Here is a 16225-nt window from a genome sequence, read left to right on the forward strand (position 1 = left end):
TATCAATGAGCTGCCTCGGCAATGGCTGTCCTTGGAGCTGGCGGCCCCTGCTCACTCTTTCACTCATTCAGTCAATCAGCAAACACTGTGCTGGGCACTCTGGAGGTATGGGGCTGACCCGGCCTTTGGCCCTGCCCTCCAGGGTTTTCTGATTTAGCAGAAAACATGTGTGCCTTTATGCATGAGAAATAGTTTCTCAGACCAGAGATAAGTATACAGAGGCATGTAGAGACCCCCCACAGACACATAGGCAGTCACAACAACATACACACTCACATATACACGCAGAGACATACACATAGTGGTACACACACTGTCACAACCACATACACACACACACACCACAATCACACACACACGCACCGCAGCCAGCATCCCAGTCCCTCCATCCCCCTCCCCACCCCAGCACATGTAGAAATAATAACAACTTCACAGGAGCACCGGGACCGTTGCTGTGGGAACCGGGATTCTGAAATCCTAACTTGGGAGCATTTGAATCCTCGCTCTATGACATTAGCTGCAGAGTTTGTGCTCTGAATTCTGAGTCATTTCCCATTCAGGGGGTCAGGCTGGGCAGCCAACCGGGGAGTTGGTGAGGACAGGCAATTAAAGGCTTGATTACTTCTGTCTGAGTGATGGAGTAGCCCAGTTGGATACTTGTAGGAGAGCTGTGTCTGCAGGGGTGTGTGTGTGTGTGTGTGTGTGTGTGTGTGTGTGTGTGTGTGTACGCTCATCTAGGTGTGAGTCCATGGAATATTCTCAGGTGAGGCTGGGAATGCATAGCAGTCGTGCCTGAATCTTCAGCCCCTGCAGCAGTCAGGCCAGGTCAGGCTAGGCTGTGATAATAAGTACACCTCAAAATCTTCATGGCTTAACACTAGAAAGGCTCACTTCTTGCACAAAATTCAAGGTGGGTCAATGTCCCCCTCCACCTTGTCTTTGCATCAGGAACCCAGGGCCTCTAATTTGGCCACAACAGAGCAGGAAGAGATGGAAGAGGCTCACTGCCTCTTATCTACCTTGGTCCTTCTGCCTAGAGGTCAATGGCTCCAACCTAAGGGCAGGAGAACCCAGAAGTGTAGAGTAGCTCCATTATGAGCACTACGGTCCTAGCCATATCCCTCCTTTTATGTTTCTGCCAACCGAAATATCCCTGTCCGGCATGGATCCAATTCCTCGGAGACAGTTCAAATCCTGGCTTGCTAGTTTGCTAGCTGGGCACTTGCTAGCTGGGTGACTTCAGGCCATGTATCAGCCAGGGTCCCAACAGGAAACAGGTGGCACGCTCAAAATAGGAGTTTGAAGGGGTCTCATTTAGAAAAGGACTATTTAGAAAGGCTAATGCAGTAACCAGGAGCTCAGAGCAGCTGAGCTGTCATCACCCTGAGCCTGAGCAGACAAGACCACAGAGTGGTCACTGAGACCCAGAAGGAGAAATTCAAGGAGAAGTGACCCCGTGGAGAGGACCAATGACCTTCAGATGAGGGACACAACCTGCCCAAGGGATCCCACCGGGAGGGAACCAGGAGGATAAACACCACGACTTCACTCTCTTCCTTCCCTCCTCTCTCTGCTGGGACTCCCCATTGGCTGAGCCCAACAGAAGCCCAAGTGCCCTGGAAGATGCTGATTTAATCGAAACAGGTCAGCCTCCCAGGGCAAAGTGGACAGAGGCTCTGGAGGGACAAATGGACACAATCTGGCACAGTCAATTGATTTCTATTCTCTGGGCTTCCCTTTCCTAATTTCTAAAAAGTGGATACTGATACCTACCTCACTGTGTTGTTGAAGGAAAAGGGAAAAACATATGCAAAGACCTGGCATATAATCGGTCCTCAGCAAATGTTAGTTTCTTAGTGTCTGAAAGTACTTCATAGTCCAATGGTTCCCAGCTCAGGATGCTCCAATTACCCTAAAGTCTGGTATGAATTTCTCAGACAAATTTTCCAAACCGAAAATGTTTTTCCTGATAATAACTCCCATTTTTGAGCTTCTTCTGTATGTGAAGTATTTTACAGGTATTGCCTCCTTTTAGACTCACTAAACTTTTGTAAGTGTTATTGCCAACAAATTGGGACTCTGGCTGAGAGCAGTTAGTAGCCCCTCCATGGTCACTCAGCCAGTAAGTGGGTCTGGCCCCAAAGCCACAGCTGTTCCTCTCTGTTCTCCTCTGATTTCTGAGGATGCGTGCACGATTAGTAGATGAAGTGCAGGATGCTGCAACTCCAAAGCTTGAGAATTTCCCTACCCTGAAAGGAGGTAAGGGCACCCAAGGTCGAGGACCCTGTCCTACCAGAGGCCCCATGTAGCCACAGAAGGACCCAGAAAGTGCCCCCTACCTTTCAAGGCACCTGTGTGCCCTCCAGGCCTGAGCTCACTCACGGCTGTTGCTGGTTAATTTCAGGTCACCCAAGTCCAGCCCCATCTGGCCAGCCCAACACCACCAGTGAAGAGAGCCAGCTCTTGGAGCCAGGTGAGGAAACAATCTTGCGGGACTCACAGTCAGCTTTCTGAGACCAAGTAGGTGGTATGTTGGGGTGATGGGAAAGGGAAATGGGTTTTTATGGTACCAGGGAGGCTCCCCGACTTCAGACAACACTTCTCCTTCCTGACCCAATGCCTGAAGCTCCACCACTAGATTCACTTTGAGATCTTCGCGCTACCATCTTTGGGAGGCCACTGATGAAAGGTCATGCACATGCGGGCAAGGTATTCAGCGGGCATTTAAAGGGGATTTGTTGAGAACAAGCTAAAGGACACTTGGTAGGAGAGGTGGGGTTCCATCAGATGGGTCCTCAATTAACTCAACAGATATTTAAGGACCTTCTCTGTGCAAAGTTGTGTGCAACCCTGGGCAAAAACAGGAGGTGATTCCCCCAGGAGGGGCTCTGGGGAAGGGGGGACCACCATCCACTGAGGCCACCCATCTTCAACCCCATCACCAACCCCATGTCCATCCTCCAAGGTTCGGGTGTCACAATGGCAGCATCCATGGTAGTACCCTCAGGATAGCGGAGGGGCCTGGGAGGGGAAGCATGGCACCCACAGTAGCGGGGGAGAGGGACTCTCAACCCAGAACCCTGCCCTCCTTTCACACAAGAGTGACTCTGGAGACAGAGGCAAGAAAGAAGAGTCTGTAGGGACAAAGTGGACACCCCAGGGCTAACCCATCCTAACCTCCAGTCACCTTCGGCCCTACCTTCTCCTGTCTCTAAGGAGGACCAAAGGGTCAGGGGATGAGGCAGCCCAGCCCCATTTGGCAGACTGGAAGGCTGAGGCTCAGAGCGGGTAGGGTATGGTCCAAAGTCATGCAGCAGATCAGTGCTGGGACCCTTGGCAGCTGTCCGCCTCCACCTCCATCCCTGAGGTCGGCAGAATCCGAATCAGCCGAGGCTCAGCTAGGGTCTGGCCCTTCCAGGGGAGCGACTCCAGGTCCGCCTGATGAACGGGAGCAGCCGCTGCAACGGGACGGTGGAGGTCTGGTTCCGGCAGTCCTGGGAGCCCGCGTGCGGGGCACTCTGGGACCTCCGCGCCTCCGAGGCCGTGTGCCGCTCGCTGGGCTGCGGCTGGGCGGAGCCGCTGGAACAGCCCGTCCCGCCGACCCCGGCGCTGCCGCCTGGTGCAGCCGCGGGAAACGCCAGCTGGGCCCCGAATACCACGTGGGCCCTGGCGCCCACCGTCCAGTGCAGCGGCCCCGAATGGCAGCTCTGCAAGGTGGTGGAGCACGCGTGCAGCAGCGACGAGAGGCCGGTTCAGGTCACCTGTGCAGGTACGAGCGGACCAACCCGCTCCCGCCGCCGGCCTCCTCCCTGTCCTACCTCCCAGTCCTTCGGCCACTGCCCCGCCTCCTGTCCCCAGCCCTGGCCACCGGACCCAAGTCTCGCCCTCCGGACTTCTACCCCGACCCACCACCGACGCGAATACAATTGGTTCCCTCACCGGAGGGCTGCAGCGCCTCTACCCCCCGGTACAGAAATATGCCAGGTTCCCAGGATCTCTTAGCGCTGCCGCTCCCCAGCCCCGAGACCTGCTCTTCAGGCCCCGCCCACCCGGTCTCTTGCCCCACCCACTAGTCTGCCGCTCAGCCTATTCCGCCCGCAGCCCTGAGCCGATTCCTCAGCACCGCCCACCAGGTTACTAGCCCCTCCCAAAAGGCTCCCAGCCCCTCCCACTAGGTATCCAGCACTGCCCCGGGTCCCCAGTCTTGACCAGTTCCCCACCTCCTCCCCACCCCAGGTCCTCAGCCCAGACAGGCAGTGTTCCCCAGTCTTGCCCACTGGGTTACCCGCCCCTCTCATTGGGTCCGCAGCCCCAGGCACAGCTCTCCTGCCCAGTCCCAACAATCCTCCCCCTGACTTCCCTTTCCTCCTTCCTCACATCCACAAACCCCTTCTCCTCCTATCCCCAGAAAACTTCGATTTGAAATTGGTGGGTGGTGGCAGCCCGTGCGAGGGCCGCGTGGAGATGCTGGAGCACGGACAGTGGGGTTCGGTGTGTGATGACACGTGGGACCTGGACGATGCCCACGTGGTGTGCCGGCAACTGAGCTGCGGCTGGGCAGTCCAGGCCCTGCCCGGCTTGCACTTTGCCCCTGGCCAAGGACGCATCCACCGGGACCAAGTGAACTGTTCCGGGTCGGAGACCTACCTGTGGGACTGCCTGGGGCTGCCGGGAAACGGCTACTGTGGCCACAAGGAGGACGCCGGCGTGGTGTGCTCAGGTCAGTGGGCGATACTGAACCACGGTTATCCAACACTTACTGTAGGCCTGCTGGGCGCCAGGCCTGCAGTTAGTGCTGGAGAGATGGTCCCTGCCCATGGGAGGTCATAGTCCAAGAGGGAAGATGAGACCCAGACAAACATAATCCAGGAGAGAGAGTGGCAAATGCCTTAAGAAAGGAAGCCAGGTGGAGTTAAGAGACAGCAGGCAATCCAGAGCTGGAGGGCTAAGCCTGCCCACCTCCTGGAGTAGGTGACATTAGAGGTGAGGCTTTTTCTGAGTAGGAGTTGGTCACCTGCTTCAGAACAGCAAGAGGAGATGGAGGCTGGGAGGCCCTGTGGAGGCTGTCAGCAGCCCAGATGAGGACAGGAAGTTCTGGTCCAGCCATTACTTCTCTTAATGTGCCCAAGAGTGGGCAGGGAGGCAGGTCTCGTCCAATGTACATGCTGATTCAGTAGGTCTGAGACAGGGCTTGAAAGTCTGCATTTCTAACAAGATCCCAGGTGACACGGAAGCTGCTGGTCCAAGGACCACATTTGAGCAGCCGGGATGTAGACAGCAGCAGGGCCAGCTGGAGCAGGTGGGGGCAGATGAGAGGAGGGGTGCAGAGGCAGGAGGGAGGGTACACAAGATCTGGAGACCAATTGGCTCAGGGGAGTTTGCATTTGTGGGTCGGGGCTGGTGAGGGTTTCTGCCCAAAGGATCCTGACCTGACTCTGACCCCCCACCCCCACCCCCTGCAGAGCACCAGTCCTGGCGCCTGACCGGGGGCGCTGACCCCTGTGAGGGGCAGGTGGAGGTGTACTTCCGAGGGGTCTGGAACACAGTGTGTGACAGTACGTGGTACGAACCAGAGGCCAAGGTGCTCTGCCGGGACTTGGGCTGTGGGACTCTGGCCCGGGTGCCCAAGGGGCTGCCACACTCCCTGTCGGGCAAGATGTACTACTCATGCGAGGGAGGGGAGCCCACGCTCTCCGAGTGCTTCTGGCGGTTCAATAACTCCAACCTCTGCAGACAATCACAGGCAGCCAGGGTCCTCTGCTCAGGTATCCCTCCTCCCACCCACCCTACTCCCCCCACCCCCAGATTTGGACTAGGAATTGCATCTGAATCCATAGCCTAAGAACTTATAGCCCAAGGACTACAGCTTGGGCTAGATCAGGAATGGCAAATACTGGCATAAGGGGGACCGTTGCCCTTACCCTGCCCAGGCAGACATTACTAATTAATCAGGGAATTCTTTTCCCCAGATCCTTGACTCAGTCCCAGAATCATGGATCCAATCTTTATTAAGGCATTCTTATATGCGAAGCAGTGTTCCCTATTGACTGGAGCCGGCTCAGGAGATAAAACCAATTTGCCGTCCCAGGGCTGGTGATCATAATAAAAAGAATATTAGGAGACACTAATAATATTAGCCACAGTGTCTGGAGCCCTAATCAGGTGCCAGGCATTGCTGGGCACTCAGTATATATTTCAGCAGAGCCTCCCATCTGCTCTATGAATTGGGTTTCACGAAGTCTAAGATGGCATTGATGATAAGTCACACTGTTAGTATTTTATGTACCATAAAGGACAAAAATGCTGCCAAAATAAACTCTTGAGGTGCCATCAGTTGTAACAATAGATGTCATCACCCCGATTTCTGAGGTGTTAAAAAGTGAAAAAGCAAGAGCGTTACACAAACACAGCGTTAGCATCTCTATGGAGTTCAGACACCAGGCTATGAATTCCAGCTCTGCCAGTTACCAGCTGGGAGGCTTCGTCTTGTGAATATGTGGATGCTGATACCAGGCACTTCACAGGGTAGCAGGGAAGTCAGATAATATCCACCAAGGGACGTGGTAAGCCCCATCCCTTACCAGTCAAATGATTGTGATAGTGACGAGACTGTCAGATTCCCACCTCCTGAGGCAGGTGTGAAGACCAAATCCAATACTAGATGGAAAAGGGAAATACTCGTGTTCTATAGCAGATTATACAGAAGGAAGGGCTAATTCTTTCATTAGCCCTTTATTTAAACCAAAAAGCCTTCCTGGCATTTAATCCATGAGATCCTCCTTATTGTGGGGTGTGGGAAAGACTCAGCCATGGGCCCCGGTGGGAACACACCCCCAGTTGCAGGCCACTTGTCTGTCTTGTCCAGTTTCTAGCACAAGGCCTGGCCACAGTAGGTGCTCGGGCACGTGTGCTGAGTGAATGAACAGTGCTTTCTGACAGGTGCCCGGAGCCTGCTCAACCTGTCCACTTCTGAAATCCCTGCAACTGGTCAGCCGGTCACTGTGGGTGAGTGTCCCTGGGGATGCAGTTTCTCAGAGGCTCAGGTACATGCGTGCGTGTGTGTGTGTGTGTCTCTGCGGGAGGGGTCTGACGGTTTGTCCCCCATCCCCTACCTCCAGACAGTGAACTTGACTCCCCCCACCATCCCCGGGGCTCTCTGGCTGCTTCGTGCTCCTTCACCTCTCCTGCCTCTATCATGTCAGCTCCACAGCTCCCTGAAGCCTGATATTTCTTGGACAGGAGTCCTCTCCCCACTCTCTGTGAGCTCCTGTAGGGCAGAGGATAGAGCTGTAGAGAATTGGAGCTGATCCGACACCAGCCAGGGGGTTGGGGACACTGAGGGCAACAGCCAGTGTGTTTATAATGTTCTGGGCACCTGCCAGTGCTTTATAGTCATTATTTCCCAACCCATTAATCTTCCCGGCAGCCCCCTGGGGGAGGTCTTCCCACAGCCCTTACATAGAGGAAGAAGTTCGGGCTCAGAGGGTGAGGTGATGGCCAGCAGTGTCGGCTGGAATTTACCTGCAAGGCTCTGAACTCTGAATCCACACTTGGTCTGTCCTCCACTTGTGTGTAGCCAACTCCTGGGGCCCAGCCCCCAGCTGTGCCTCTTGCTAGCTGTATAATGTTGGGCAATTCTTAACCTCTCTGAGCCTCAGATCCCTTGACTATAAAATGAGGATGATAGGGGCTTCCCTGGTGGTGCAGCGGTTGAGAGTCTGCCTGCCGATGCAGGGGACACGGGTTTGTGCCCCGGTCTGGGAAGATCCCACATGCCGCGGAGCGGCTGAGCCCATGAGCCATGGCCGCTGAGCCTGCATGTCCGGAGCCTGTGCTCTGCAACGGGAAAGGCCACAACGGTGAGAGGCCCGCGTACCGCAAAAAAAAAAAAAAAACGAGGATGATAATCCTAGTACTTCTCTCCTAGCATTGTTGTGAGTCTCCAGTAAATTAATTTTTATAAAGTACTTACAACAGGGCTTAGTACATAGTAAGCGCTGTCTGGGCCTCAGTTATTCTTATTTATTGATTATTTAGTCCAGGCAGGGAGCCCTGTGGCAGCCCCGAGACAACCACAGGGGCTGGCCCGGATTCACAGGCTTACCCCTTCCCCTGGCTCCTGGCTCCCTCTCTCAGACCCTCTCCAGAGGTGGGTGGGCGGCTTGGGGAGGAGACAGAGGGGCCCCAAGTCCTGCCAGGGAACCTGGCAATGGCTGAGGGCACGGAGAGGGTATGAAATGCTGGGGACTGTGCAGGCCGGAGGGCGAGCTCCTGCCAGGACCCACACACCCTCGCACACTCTCAATTGCTGAGGTCAGGGTGGGGAGCCACGTCGCCCTCAGAAGAGCAGAGCTGTTATGGAGAGCCGGTCTCCAAGGAGCACACTCCAGCCCTTGGTTCTGCCGCCCCTCCCTCGGCCCCTGACTCTCTTGGCCCACATTCACGGGTCTCCCCATAGACCCCCACAGTCCCGTCTCTCCTTTGCACTTGCTTGCTGCTGCTAAAGCCAGTTCCTACCCCAGCCCAGTCTGCCCCATTTGCAAACAGAAAGGGAGAGGGGAGAAAATGAGGATGGGGGGTTGGGGGTAATCTCCCAGCGGGAGCAGACACTGCCACCAGCCAGGGAGTCTGGGTGACCTCATCCCGCCAACCTCCTGCGTTACTGTCACTACCCTTGCTCCAGCTCTGTGGCCTGCGCACCCCAGGCTTTCTGTGCTGAGCAGGAGACGGTTCGTGTCTCTGGGATGATGAGGGTTAGGGCCTCATTGCAGCTTCCATCCATTCTCTGCTTTGGGTTCCTTTCAGCAGGGCCGAGGCTAAGAGGGAGGGGAAGGTAAGAAGTCACACCAGGGCTGCAGAGCTGGGAGGTCTGGAATCATGGCCCTCAGCCCCGCCCTCAGGGTGCATGTCTGGTGAGAAGGATGCATCTGGGGCAAGGAAAGGAGATCTCACTCTCCTGATGGTCTGTTCCCTGCCAGCAGATGCTCAGAGCCACCTTCTCTGGGGATCCAGCCTTGGTCTTCCCCGTAGAGAATCAGGGGCCCCTTGGAGGGCCACACGCCTGTCTATACCTTCATCACAGCAGGAAACTTACTGAGTTGGATTGAGTCGGCTTGTCAATCTTCCCACTAGACAGAGACTCTCAAGGCCTGTGACACTGCCGGCACATTTGTCTCCCCAGGTCTAGTGCCTGGCACACAGTGGGTGCTCAATAATTGTTGAGCAGAGACAGATCTCCTGGCTTCGTGGCCAGGAGAAAGTTTCATTCAGCCAGTTATTCATTCAATATGCATTTCTCAGGCACCTACTATATACCAGGCACCTAAAAGCAGATGGGAAAATTCAAAAAAAAGAAGGGAGGAGGAGGATACGTCCAAAAGGGGAGTGGCTCAGATGCAGAGAAGGAGAGGTGAGAATGGCAAGGAGAAGTCCATGTCCCTTCCTTTTTCTCCCTGATTTGGGGTTCTTGCTTCCAGAATCTTCTCTGACGGTGAAAATGGAGGACTGGGAATCTCGAGAGCTAATGCTCCTCATCCCTTGCATCGTTCTGGGAATTCTCCTTCTTGTCTCACTCAGTTTCATAGCCATCATCCTCTTGAGAATTAAAGGAAAATACGGTAGGTGCAGAGTCCCAGGAGCCACGGGAAAGGCCCAAGGATGAAAAGAAGCGGACCTGAGGCACAGTCCTCCCAGGGGGACATGAGCCATGGGGAACCTCAGCAGGAATGGCAGTAATCCAGCAATGGCCACCCAGCCCTGGCCCCAAGAAGCACCTCCTGATGGGAAGGATTTTCCCAGCATGCCCCCCAGAAGTTGTCCACAAGAGGACCAGATTGTGTGTGTGTGTGTGTGTGTGTGTGTGTGTGAGGGCGTTTGGGGATGGGGGAGGTGAGGAGGGAGGTGTCCCCATGAGATCAGAGCCAGGAAGACGCAAAAAATGACTTGTAGGATCTCTGCCTCCCCTTCCTCAGCCCTCCCCGCTATGGTGAACCACCAGCACCTACCCACCACCACCCCAGCGGGGACCACACGCTATCAAGAGGTTCCCATCACCATCGCCAAAGAAGAAAGTAGGATGTCACCCACCCTGGGGGTGAGGAGGGCGGGGGAGGACAAGAAGGGGATATTTTCCGGAGGGTCAGTACTGCTTAGGTCAAAGCAGTACCCCAGCTGGAGATGAGACCTGGGCCAGCCCACGAGTGGCTGTGGGACCTTGAGCAGCTTCAGCCTCAGTCTGGGCCTTGATAGGCCGATGACTTTCCAGTGCACTCATTCTAGAACTCTAAGCTTTTGAATTCTGGACCAAAACAGGCCCAGGGCATTTTGGACCTTGGTTCTCAAAGGAAAGCTCTGTTTTGCTAATTGGCCAGTTGGTTTGTAACACCACTGCCTCTTCCAATGGTCTGCCCAATCAGCCTCCCTGCCAAACCCCATCAAGATTTTCCTGGAACATAACTTTATTTCATATTTTCCGAGTCAAAAAAAATGGGATCAGTCGTCCATCTTTAATGATACATCAATGCATTACCTCTTGAGAGTCTTGTGAAGAAGTTTGAGCTTAATCACACTGCATTATGAATATATTAAATCGCCTTTATTTGAAAGAGTCCAGGGACACAAAAACCAATACAAAACTCAGCCATGTGTTATAAAGATTCTTTGCACACAGGATATCCATATATTTGAGAAGAGAGTATGAACAGAGATCTAGCACAAGAGTAGACACAGAGCAGCCACTCACTGAATATTATGGTCTAGAGCTTAAGAGCCACATTGCCTGCTTCTCTAGGCAATGTGAGAATCTGTCTGTGCCTCAGTTTCCCCAGCTATAAAATGGGGACACTAACCTAGCTACCTCACAGAGCTCTTATGAGCATTAACTGAGGTAATATTTATAAATGTTGGAATAGTGCCTGGCCTGCAGGGACTACTATGTGTTTGTTAAGTAAATAAATGTTATTTAGTTCCCCGTGTTTGAAATGGATGCGGGGGAGCTTGGAAAACCCAGGCCCAACGGTCTTGTACAAGATGGGCTGCCTGGCACACTCCCTGCCCCTCTGTCTCCAGTCCCCACTGTTCACGCTCTCTGCTGCCTCTCTCTGCAGCTTTCTGCCCCCTGCCTTGCCATGCTCCCCACTCTGTTCTCTCCCCAGTTCCCAAGCTGCCCATCCAGGTCCAGGCTCCGCCCCCTGAAGACTCGAACTCCAGCTCGGACTCAGACTATGAGCACTATGACTTCAGCAGCCAGCCTCCTATGGCCCTGACCACCTTCTACAGTGAGTGCCTGGGCCCGGACTCCCAAGGGCCCACCGGCCTGCACCAGGGAGAGGGCCAAGCTGGCTGGGGGACCTGCACTCGTTTCCCCCCTCGGTGACCCCTGCATGATGAGAGTGGCATCTCCCTCGCTGTGACCACTGGACTGACTCTCAGTGGTCCCGCACTGAAGTTTTCAAAGTGCTTTGTGACCCTGGAGACATCTCAAGTTATTTCCCCTTGGACCGCCTTCTCTCCCATGCTTGTCTGTGGTCATGCAGGTCTCAAGATCAGTCCCTTGACAGTCATCTAACTGTGGCTGCGTCTGTGTCTGACGCGAGGCACTCCAGTTCAGATGGCTTCTCGCGTGCTCTCACCCCTTCTGTGTCCCGTCCTGCCCCGTCAATCTCACCTCCTTGTCCACCTCCACCACGAGCCCAGCTCGCACTTCTCATCCGGCTTCTCCAGCTCTGCTCTCTGCCTGTTGCGGATATAGAAGGAGGAAAGCCAGTGCTCAGGCAGGGCCCAGGCGAGGCCGGGAGGTCGGACGAGAGCAGAGACTCTCACATCTATTGTGAAATCCCTTGGGAGCTCATCGAAACTTCCTGAGCCCCACCCGGGACCTCCTTTATAAGCTAGGATGAGAGTTTGGCTGTGTGTGACACAGACTCCAAATGACATCATCCGGAGAAGTTGGAGGGGGCCTGGGCTCCTTTCTTGCTACTCTGCAGTCCCTAAGACGTTGCCCGGTCCACATGGTCCAGAGTGGCTCACCACCATGTCTGCATTCTAGGCCGCCGGAAGGGGGAAGGTGAGGCATGCCCTGCCCTGTGTGGCAGGACGCCAGGGGTGCCCACACGGCTCCCACATACCTTCCACCCGTCAGAACTTAAACCCAGCAGCTGCGAGAGAGGTGGGGAGATGAAGCCTCTGTCCTGGGCAGCTGTGTGTCCAGATAAAGCCCAGAGGTCTCCTAGTACCGGGGGTGGAGCAGTAGGATGGGTACTGGGGACAGCAGCCATCTTTGCCCCACCTGCGGAACCAGGGCCTCTGGGGGGCAGTGTGGATGATTCCACTCTGCGGGGGCCATGGTCCAGCATTTGGGAGCCACAGAGATGAGTGTCCTTAGAACCTGAGATTCTGAGTCCAGGCATGTAAGATGCAAGACCGGGAGTCCCAAATCCTGTGACACGGAGACTAAAAGTCAGTAGTAACACATTCAAAAAGCTGACTCCCAGATTCCAGACACTCAAGTTCTTAAGAGGCTATGAATCTGCACCGCTCTGATTCTGAAACAGAGGTACCGCAGAGCCCAGGATACAAAGATTCCAGACCCTCAGCTTCACTCTGGGAAGGCTCCTCAGGGGCAACATCTGGCCTTTTCCTGCCCTGAGCTGCCCAAGCAGAAGAACTCCCCGTGTTCCCTTACATGGCAGGAGGGACGGCCTGGGCTGGGGAGGTACAGGGCACTAGGGTTTCTGGCCAGAAGCAGCCTGTCCCCAGACCGGTTTCAGATTGAGGCTCGGGGTCTGCCTGGACTAGGACTTGAGCCTGGGATCTGATGAAAAAGACGAAGCCATCAGGGTTGTCCTCCTGCCCTGTTCAGCCTCCCGAATCCCACAGAACACCAGCCTCTGCTCCGGACTCCCCGGACAAGGAGGTGGAGCCTACCCATCTCCTTCCTCACCGCCATCTCTGCTTGTAGATTCCCAGCGGCACCGCTTCACAGATGAAGAGGTCCAGCAGAACAGGTTCCAGATGCCCCCCTTGGAGGAAGGTGAGCCAGGCTGGGGAGGGACGTGGAGGGTGGTGATTAGGATGCCAGCCCTGCCTCCAGACTTAGCAGGTCACTCGCCTTGAGAAGCATCAGCGCAAACTCCCTCAACAGGTCTTTCCTGACTTTAACAATTCCCCTTGGCAGTAAGTTCTTTCTCAAGTTTAACTTGAAGCCCTCTTGCTGCACTGCATCTTCTTTATCATGATTCTCTCTTTCAGGCCCAGGACTCGAAGAGGTGCATGCCTCCCAGGTCCCACCTGCCAACCCTGAACACTGCATTGCAGACCCCCGCTCCACGGGCCCTCAGCGCCACCCAAGGAGCAAGGGCGGCTCCAGCACATCTTCAGGGGAGGGGTACTGTAATAGCCCTAGCAGCAGGCTACCTCCGTGGAACTCTCAAGTGTTTTCTTCAGAGAGGAACCCCCTGCTGGGGCAGCCCCCGAACTTGGAGCTGGCTGGCTCCCAGGCAACTTTTCCAGGTAAGGTGGGCCCAGGAGGATTGTGTGCCTGCTCCAGCCTCCCATCCTATAGCCGACCTGGCCAGAGGAAGCGTAAAGCTGGGAGCCCTGAGTCAGTCTGAGTTCAGGACTCTAGTTCCAGCTCGGCAGCCACGTGCTGTGTGACCCTGGACAAGTCTCCTCCCCTCTCTGGGCCTTCATTTCCTCAGGTGTCAAGCTAAGGACCTGACTCTACTGAGTCTTGAGGGCCTCCCAGCTCTGGCACTTTGTGAACTAGCCTGGCAGAGGGTGACTGGCTCTGGGGGTTTCCAGCAGGGCCCTCGGCTGATGACAGCTCCAGCACCTCCTCTGGAGAGTGGTACCAGAACTTCAAGCCACCGCCCCAGCTCCCATCTGCTGAGCAGTTTGGATGTCCAGGTGCCAGGGGCAGGGGAGGGGGATCTGGGAGGGGGCACAGAGAGGGACTGGAGGGTGGATGAGTGGGGTAACTCTGGATACATTGGCCCACAGGGGAAAAAAGAGAAGTAACGGGATTTTTTAAAGCAAACAAGAATATAGGGAGGTAGGGAAAATGGATGTAGGTGGAGCAGAGAAAGATTCAAAGAGAATGCCTTGAGAGGAAGTGAGCTCCCCATCAGTGGAGGCATTCAAGCAGAAGCAGCCAGATGGCCCCCTGGGGGAGATGGTGGCAGCAGAGAGGCTCCCAGCACTCGGGGACTATAGCCCTGAACTACACAGACAAGGCTCTGCCTTCAGAACTGACATTCTAGCGAAGGAGGTAGCCATGAACAAGATTATGAGATGGTCTCACACAGCATCCCGGGGGAGAGGAATGTGGACCCAGACCTGCTCAGCTCTGTCCCTGCTCAGCAGGCACAATGACTGGGCCTCTCACTGACCTGAGTCTCCCGGCCACACAGGGTCCCTCACTCCCCAGCCTGACTCCTCCTCCAATGAAGACTATGATGACATTGGAGCAGCCTAGCCTGGGCCCGGCGTGGCTCTGTGTGGGCTGTGTGTGCTCCCTGTCTCCGGACTCTGGCTTTGCCTACTCCCCCTGCCCTCCCCGCACCCTCCCCCTCCTGCCCCAGGAGCTGAGAGTCCTCCCCTGGAGACGCGAAAGGAACCTCCACACCTAATGTGGCCCAGCCACCATCCATCGACAGAACCTGCCAGCACAGCCCTCCCCCAGCCCCAAGGAAGAGGTGCTGCCTCTGACAGGGGCCGAGCTCTCCGCCTCAGGGGTGAACAGGCAGAGTCTAGGCCACTGCTCGGCAGGCCGCGTGGAAGGTTTGAACTGGAAGATTCCTGAGGCCCCTTCCGACCCTCATGAGTCTGAGGCTTTGGTTGCCTGAGTCTCTGACAGCTCAGGGCCCAGAGGTACTCTGCGAGGAGCAGGGAGGCCCCATGTGCAGGGGCCGTTGGACTGCTGTTGCTCTGACAGGGGGGTGCTAGGGCTGGTAGGGGGAGCCGCCAGCTGACCCAGGCTAAGCTCAGGTTGGCACCTGCACCCGGCAGGGAGTCCAGCCTTCCTGGGCACAGCCCAGGATGGAACAGGGAGCAGGATGGCTGCCCCTCCTCGACCACCTGGGGCCTGAGGCCAGCCCTGCCTCTAGAGAGCCTCGGAGCCCACCAGAGACACAGCCCTGATCTGCAGTGACCATTCCTGGGCAGCAATCCTTATTCTGAGCTTCCAAAGGTTTACAAAGATGGTCCCATCCAGCCCCGCCAGAGACCCAGAGTGGGGCTCAGGCCCCGTGGGGCAGAAGCACAGAGATGTCTTCCAGGAGGGGCCCAGAGGCTGCACTAAGCCCCGAGTCCCCATCTGTCTGCTTGGATGGATGGGATCGTCCCCGATGAACACACAAATATCAGTGTCACTCCTAGAGCTGTAAACGTGTCCAAGGCAGCCTCCAGGGAGAGGCCTGAGGGCTCAGGGCCAGCTTCTGGTGTCCTGCTCTGAGTATCCCAAGATTAAACCAATTGTGGAATGAAACCGGGGGTGGAGTGACAAGTCCTTGAACTCACAGAACCCAGGCTCTGCCTCTGTGTGTGTGTCAGTGTGTGTGTGTGTGTGTGTGTCTATGTGTGTGTTGGGTTGGAGGCAGCTCTATCCATCGAGGTGCAAATGTCAGGGTGAATTGGAAATGTATTGAATACTGTGGCCCGGCACCATGGAAAATGCTGGGGATGCAGCAACAAGAAGACACAGGGCCTGCCCTCCTGGAGGTGATGGACAGATGCCTGTGAGTTCAGCACCCCCTTCCTGATCTGCCAATGAGCCCTGGATCAGCGAGGCCAGGCTTGCTGCACTGAATGCATTTTGACCTGGGCCTCCAAAAGCTTCTGAGGTAGGGGAGGGTGAGTAGATTTTATCTCAGACCTGCCTGGAAAAGGCATTGATCCCAGGTTGCTCAGAGGCTGGGGTTTTAGCCCAGCTGCACCAGCCAAAGCCCAGCTCTGCCTTCAGGGAGAAGGCCGGGGGTCAGGTTTCCTCTGAGCCCTCCCAGAGCCAGGGATGGTGGAGAAGGCCACTCAGTGGATCTTGCCCTGAGCGGCTGAGCAGGGCCTGTTTTCCGTTCACCTCTCCCAGAGGTGCAAAGAAAGCTGGCACTCCCCAGGGCAACCGTCACAGGATGTGGTTGCCCTGTGATGGGGCCCCCTCCTCCGGCCCTCTGAACCCTCCTGGGGGTGCGGGGGATTCCTAGGGGAGGAGCTAGTGCTGGGGTGGGCGGGA

General features: G+C 55.7%; 1 protein-coding gene across 4 annotated transcripts in view; it reads left to right on the forward strand.

Moving 5' to 3' along the window:
• The window catches only part of CD6 (CD6 molecule), a 40708-nt gene extending 26093 nt beyond the window's left edge, over positions 1 to 14615 (forward strand). The window contains exons 2-13 of one of the 4 annotated variants that reach the window (XM_081241407.1): positions 2405 to 2473; positions 3419 to 3769; positions 4409 to 4720; positions 5463 to 5765; positions 6940 to 7005; positions 9477 to 9617; positions 9972 to 10070; positions 11154 to 11276; positions 12959 to 13030; positions 13249 to 13509; positions 13801 to 13905; positions 14409 to 14615. In XM_081241407.1, coding sequence (XP_081097533.1) covers positions 2405 to 2473; positions 3419 to 3769; positions 4409 to 4720; positions 5463 to 5765; positions 6940 to 7005; positions 9477 to 9617; positions 9972 to 10070; positions 11154 to 11276; positions 12959 to 13030; positions 13249 to 13509; positions 13801 to 13905; positions 14409 to 14473 — 1967 coding nt within the window. In that variant the 3' untranslated portion in view covers positions 14474 to 14615. The remainder of the gene's footprint in view (positions 1 to 2404; positions 2474 to 3418; positions 3770 to 4408; positions 4721 to 5462; positions 5766 to 6939; positions 7006 to 9476; positions 9618 to 9971; positions 10071 to 11153; positions 11277 to 12958; positions 13031 to 13248; positions 13510 to 13800; positions 13906 to 14408) is intronic. The other 3 variants (XM_081241404.1, XM_081241405.1, XM_081241406.1) reach the window with 3 other exon arrangements.
• The last annotated feature ends 1610 nt before the right edge of the window (positions 14616 to 16225 follow it).

Source organism: Mesoplodon bidens, assembly GCF_964165515.1.
Source record: "Mesoplodon bidens genome assembly, chromosome: 7".
In the NCBI taxonomy this organism is placed as follows: Eukaryota; Metazoa; Chordata; class Mammalia; order Artiodactyla; family Ziphiidae; genus Mesoplodon; species Mesoplodon bidens.